Below are 6,763 nucleotides of genomic sequence, written 5' to 3'. Positions count from 1 at the left end.
TATGGTCTTTACATGCTCCGACATATGAACAGGATACTCCAACAACTAGATCATAAATGTTTTTTTTTTATGTTCATATAAACACAATGACTCTGACTCTGGTGTGGGTGGGCCTTGTTCAGCGAAGGATGTATAAAGCATGGCTGCGGCAGGTTGGACATTCATCAGGTGTAACTGTTACTGACAACAGTGCTCAGATCAGTCAGGTGCAGTCATGCTCCTTCCTGCCAGCGCACTCCGGCTCCTCGCGCTCCTGCTGCTGAGCAGGAGCAGTTTATCCGTTCACAACGACGCTACAGAGTCGCTCAGCATCCAGCAGGTCCACGACACTCAAGATGAGCCGGCTCATGAAGACACGAACCAGGCCAGGAACGGCGGGAGACGACTGGCTGACTCTGTGCGTAATGGTGAGTCAAAACGGTTACGCATGGCGCAGTTATAGTACATTTTCACAATTTTGACGTTTTTGTTCTGTCTTGCTCAGTAAAGTGGGGCGATTGAATGATTTATATTATTTTCTATTCGTGCAGTGATGTGGGCGGTGGGTTTTTGAAACGCACGACAGGGAAGAAAGAAATGATGAAAAAAAAAACCGCAAAGGGCACATTTTGCGTTACCGTTGCTTGCTGGGCAATAAGTGATGTAGCACTGTTTATCAAACGGTAGATTCTATTTACCCATAGCATACATTCATTTTCTCTTCTGCAGTGTGTGAGTGACAGGGAACACACAGCATACTGCTAATGAACTTTAAGACACAATATTAAAGCAGTAGGGGCTGTATTGTTCATAAACTTGAAGAGAACATAAAATGAAAAAGCCACTGATGCACAGGTGGTCCATACAGGCATTTTTGTTATTTATTTACCCTTGACAAGCAAACAAAGACATCACAGCTCCTGTTCCCCTGGAACTTCCAGGTGCCTGCTGGATCTACCTGCTGCCCAATTATGAGGCAACAAAGCAAAATAAACAGAACTAAATGGATAACAGGCAAATGAAAATACTTAATCATATGGGGAGCCAATTGTAAAGTTGTTTACTCTGAAAGTAACAGCAACATTTCTCCACATTTAGTTCAAAAACTTGATTAAAAAGAGGTGTGAATTTTTCAAAGTCACATTTTAATCACATTTAGAGCAATATTTATGAACTTTTTCAGATTTATTCTTTCGTGAAGAAATGTTCAAGATAATGTCACTGTAAATTTTTTTTTTAATTTAATCTAAATGTTAAATGTTATATCTAAATGTTACATTTTAAATATTAAATCTAAATGTTATATGTCAAATCTAAATGCTAAATATTAAATCTAAATGTTATATGTTAAATGTAAATGTAAATGTTAAATGTTAAAGCTAAATCTTAAATCTTTAAGTCATGTTTCTAAGTAAAACTAAGCACAAAAAGTAAGGAAATTTATTTTTGGTAGATTATTTCTTTTGTTGTAACAATACTTCGTGGCAATAAATCTTATACCATTGGAAAGCCTGTATATTTCCCTTTTTAAATGGAGCCACATTTGTAAGGAACATGCATTTGTGGGATGAGCAGCAGAGCTGAGTATGTGGGTTGCACCCGTGAAAATTTAGGGCAACTTCAAGGTGGTGTTCCGCAAAACCAAGTTGCGGCATTATTTGGAGTAGCCCTTGTACCATCTCCAAACTGAGGGCCAAGTTCCATATAACGGGGGGATGTCAGAGACAGGCCGTGAAGTTGCTGTCACAAGAAGAACGTTTCCTCACCCCATCAGCATGTAGGAACCATAGGCAGTTTTCTACAGATCAAGGCTTGGCCAACTGCGCTCTGTCCAGACAATCCGGAACAGACTGCACGCAGCCAATCTCTGATTGCAGCCAATGAGTCTGCTTATGACAGTTGGATCGTAGGCAGTGTAATGGTGTGGGGTGGCATCTCCCTCACTGGAAAAATGATGCTTGTCATCATTAGAGGCAATCTCAGTGCAGAAAGATATTGAGATGAGATTCTGCAACCAGTGGCAATCAAGTATCTCCATAGTCTGGGATCGAACTCTATCTTCCAAGATGACAACGCTCACCCCCACAGAGTGGGGTTTATCAGAGACTACCTCCAGAATTTGGGAGTGGAGAGGATGGAATGGCCTGCCAGCAGTCCTGCCCTCAACCCCATTGAACACTTGTGGGATCAGCTTTGCTTGCTGTTCATGCCAGAGTGACCAACACAACCACGTTGGGTGTCTTGCGACAAATGCTGGTTGAAGAATGGGATGCCATCCCACAGCAGTGTATGACCAGGCCGGTGACCAGCATGAGGAGGAGGTGCCAGGCTGTTGTGGCTGTGTATGGTTCTTCCACACACTCCTGTTTGTTAAATGATTAAATTGTTAAATTGCCAGTATGTATTATTTCCACCAAACAACACTAAACAAGACTCAACAGCAGAATAAGCTGTTTGGCTTTGGCAGCGAAGATTTCGCAAATTTTTCATGGGCACAACCCACATACTCAGCTCTGCTGCTCATCCCACAAAGGCATGTTCCTTACAAATGTGGCACCATTTAAAAGGGAAATTATCAGGCTTTCCAACGGTACACGATATATTGCCAAAAGCATTGTTACAACAAAGAAAAAATCTTCCAAACACAGATTTCCTAACTTATTGTGCTATGTTTTAATTTCATATTCAAATTCACACTGCCGCTTGGCGGATGTACCAAAATGTTTCGTGAACATGACAGCCGACAGATTTTCGATTTGAAATGAGAAAATTAAAATCGTAAAATGACTTTTTACACTGCGGTATAACTGTGTTTCAATACTGGTTTTTATGAGAAACTTTTGCCGTGAGGAGAGCAGCCCACACCTCCAGAGAGGAGGCGGACTCGCTGTAGCAGTTAAATTCAGCCAGAACTAACCTGCTAACCCAGCGCGGGCTGCCACAGCGGGCGTCAGCGCTGGGTCTAATCTGGTGAATTGAGGTCTGTGCTGGCTATATTTGAGCTGCTACTGCCGCTGACTGAGGGACCGTCTTCACAGCTGCTTAGGGGCTATACTTTATATATCAGAGGCGATGGTGGCTGGGGTGCTACTTTTTTTCATCTTTCATAAATAAATGTTATTTATGGCTTAGAGAGGATGAGAAATATTTATAGCTTCAGTGAGGGTCAAGATACAAGAAAAATCACCCTAACCACCATCCTCATCTGATAAATAAAGTACAGTTCCTTAGAGGATTTGGGTCATGTTTAGATAGGGGTAACACATATTGACAGAGAAACAACCTTAAACACAACAGGCTACACACAGGGGTGTGGACATTAGAGGACAGCCACAGTGTGCATGGACCCTGTATTGCAGTCTGTGCTATGAGACTCCTCAGCTGGGAGGAGAGCGGACGGAAGCAATGAAAACGGTCCCTCAATCAGCGGTAGTAGCAGCTTGAATACAGCCGCTAACCTCATCTCCCCGGATTAGACCCAGCACTGCAGCCTGCTGTGACAGCCCTTGCTGGGTTAGCAGGTTAGCTCTGGCTGAATTCAGCTGCTACAGCGACTCCATCTCCTCTATGGAGGTGCAGGCCGCTCTCCTCACAGCAAAAGTTTCTCACATAAGCCAGGGTTAGGGTTGAACCATGAACTAGAGTTGAACCATGGAGTAAAAAACTCATTTCCCAATTTTGATTTTCTCATTTCAAAACAAAAATCTGTCGGTCGGTCACCACGTGCACCAAACATCAACATATCAAGCTCTTATTTAGGTACTTCTGCCAAACGGCGGTGTGCATTTTCATATTAGCTAAATATTTAGAATCATAACATAAAGATTTAAGATTTAGATATAACGTCGCCTATAAGATTTGGATTTAAAATGTAACATTTAGATTTATATATAGGCCTAGGCTAACATTTAGATTTAATATTTAAAATTTAGATTCAACATTTAACGTTTAGATTCAAGATTTAAGATTTGAATTTAATTTGAAACATTTTTATTTCACAATGAGCTTATCTTGAACATATTTTTTCACAGAAGAAAAAATCTGACAAAGTTCGCAAATATTGCTCTATTTATGATTAAAAAGTCACTTTGAAAAAGCTGAAACTCAGAACATACATTTACCAGATAATGTCAGCACCAGTTACCATGGCAGTCGACCAAGGTTAAAAGAGATCCAACTTGGTAGGATGGAAAACTCAGGTTTAAGATTCAGCAGAGCTTACTAACCCGCTAATCTTGCTTTGTACTACAAAGTCTGTCTGAGCAGAAAAGGTGTAGACAGAAAGTGGAACATTCATATTTTTAACTCAATTTCATGTCTCAGGCCCAGACCAGAGCCAGGTGGGCTGTAGGGAGCTGAGGTCCACAAAGTACATCTCCGATGGCCAGTGCACCAGTGTCAACCCTATCAAGGAGCTGGTGTGTGCTGGGGAATGTCTTCCACTTCACCTGCTGCCAAACTGGATCGGGGGTGGTGGTTACACTGGGAGGCAGTGGAGCCGCCGTGATGCCCAGGAGTGGCGTTGCGTCATTGACAGGACCCGGACCCACCGGATTCGGCTACAGTGCCAGGATGGCAGCTCCAGGACCTACAAGATAACTGTGGTGACCTCGTGCAAGTGCAAGCGCTACTCCAGAAAGCAGAATGACTCCGGACACAAGGACACGTCTGTCCACAGTGGTAAAGCAAGGAAAAATCAGCGGAAGGTTGGACTGCCTGAGGAAAGGCCTGGAAGGCAGTCTGACAACTAACAAAGGAAATCAAAAAAAGGCTGTGTTCATCAGGAAGTTTATGGATTAATTATAAGAGTACAAATCATGACCAAAGAGATCTAGGCCAGATAGAGGCAAAAGTCAATATTGTAGATTTGTCTCCAAACATAAGATATTGTGACACAGTTAACTGTTTTAAGACTAGTTTGTGACCAAAAGCACAGCTTATCATGAGAACAGGTCATACACATATTCTCTCTGTCACAGAGTGAGATGTAGATGGATATGAGTTTCATGTCCTTGTGTTAAGTACTGACCTGGAGTCAGGACATTGTTAGCCTAATTTAGCAGAAAGGCTAGTGCAAGGTACATAGCTACAGATACATAGCTACAGATCAGTGAGCTTCAGAGGCTACCCCTCTGAAGCTCACTGATAAACACCTATCATGTAAGAATGACACTTTGATCTTAGGGATATTATGTGCTCGACATATTTCTTGATGAGAAAAATTTTGACTGAATCCCATTTCTCCCAAAGTGTCACTTCCCCTAGATTTGGAGTGCCCTCCAAAAAGTAGTGGCCTTTCACAATGAAGTAAGAAGGGGTAGGGCTGAAATCTTTACAGCACTCATTACGTCATCAGCAGCCTCGGTTGAATATACGAAACAACAGCTCAGAGGAAAAAAGATGTCTTGAAAAAGCATGAAAAAATAGCCACAAAAGCATTTAAATGTAGGAAAAGATAAGTGAAAAATAAAATGCAAGAATATATACATACACTACCGTTCAAAAGTTTGGGGTCACTTAGAAATTTCCTTATTTTTGAAAGAAAAGCACTGTTTTTTTCAATGAAGATAACTTTAAACTAATCAGAAATACACTCTATACATTGCTAATGTGGTAAATGACTATTCTAGCTGCAAATGTCTGGTTTTTGGTGCAATATCTACATGGGTGTATCGAGGCCCATTTCCAGCAACTATCACTCCAGTGTTCTAATGGTACAATGTGTTTGCTCATTGTGTCAGAAGGCTAATGGATGATTAGAAAACCCTTCTGCAATCACGTTAGCACAGCTGAAAACAGTTTAGCTGGTTAGAGAAGCTATAAAACTGACCTTCCTTTGAGCAGGTTGAGTATCTGGAGCATCACATTTGTGGGGTCGATTAAACGCTCAAAATGGCCAGAAAAAGAGAACTTTCATGTGAAACTCGACAGTCTATTCTTGTTCTTAGAAATGAAGGCTATTCCATGCGAGAAATTGCCAAGAAACTGAAGATTTCCTACAACGGTGTGTACTACTCCCTTCAGAGAACATCACAAACAGGCTCTAACCAGGGTAGAAAGAGAAGTGGGAGGCCCCGCTGCACAACTGACCAAGAAGATAAGTACATTAGAGTCTCTAGTTTGAGAAATAGACGCCTCACAGGTCCTCAACTGGCAGCTTCATTAAATAGTACCCGCAAAACGCCAGTGTCAACATCTACAGTGAAGAGGCGACTCCGGGATGCTGGCCTTCAGGGCAGAGTGGCAAAGAAAAAGCCATATCTGAGACTGGCCAATAAAAGAAAAAGATTAATATGGGCAAAAGAACACAGACATTGGACAGAGGAAGATTGGAAAAAAATGTTATGGACGGACGAATCGAAGTTTGAGGTGTTTGGATCACACAGAAGAACATTTGTGAGACGCAGAACAACTGAAAAGATGCTGGAAGAGTGCCTGACGCCATCTGTCAAGCATGGTGGGGGTAACGTGATGGTCTGGGGTTACTTTGGTGCTGGTAAGGTGGGAGATTTGTTCAGGGTAAAAGGGATTTTGAATAAGGAAGGCTATCACAGCATTTTGCAACGCCATGCCATACCCTATGGACAGTGCTTGATTGGAGCCAATTTCATCCTACAACAGGACAATGACCCAAAGCGCACCTCCAAATTGTGCAAGAACTATTTAGAGAAGAAACAGGCAGCTGGTATTCGATCTGTAATGGAGAGGCCAGTGCAGTCACCTGATCTAAACCCCATTGAGCTGTTGTGGGAGCAGCTTGACTGTATGGTACGCAAGAAGTGCC

General features: G+C 42.1%; 1 protein-coding gene across 1 annotated transcript; it reads left to right on the top strand.

Annotated features, from left to right (window-relative positions):
- Positions 1 to 214: 214 nt before the first annotated feature.
- LOC121958287 (sclerostin domain-containing protein 1-like) lies at positions 215 to 4,730 on the top strand. Its single transcript, XM_042507177.1, has 2 exons — positions 215 to 407; positions 4,303 to 4,730. Exons 1-2 carry the CDS (start codon positions 215 to 217, stop codon positions 4,728 to 4,730), a joined length of 621 nt encoding a protein of 206 aa, XP_042363111.1.
- Positions 4,731 to 6,763: the final 2,033 nt, after the last annotated feature.

Source organism: Plectropomus leopardus, chromosome 17, assembly GCF_026936395.1.
Source record: "Plectropomus leopardus strain MGB_pleo_1.0 chromosome 17, ASM2693639v1, whole genome shotgun sequence".
NCBI classification, from domain to species: domain Eukaryota; kingdom Metazoa; phylum Chordata; class Actinopteri; order Perciformes; family Serranidae; genus Plectropomus; species Plectropomus leopardus.
The sequence above is the reverse complement of the archived record's forward strand: the minus strand, read 5'-3'. Positions and strand labels throughout refer to the sequence as shown.

Coding starts and splice junctions, on each gene's coding strand:
- LOC121958287 (XM_042507177.1), top strand. CDS start 215: ATGCTCCTTCCTGCCAGCGCACTCCGGCTCCTCGCGCTCCTGCTGCTG. Junction 408..4,302: donor GGCTGACTCTGTGCGTAATG/GTGAGTCAAAAC, acceptor TTCATGTCTCAG/GCCCAGACCAGAGCCAGGTG.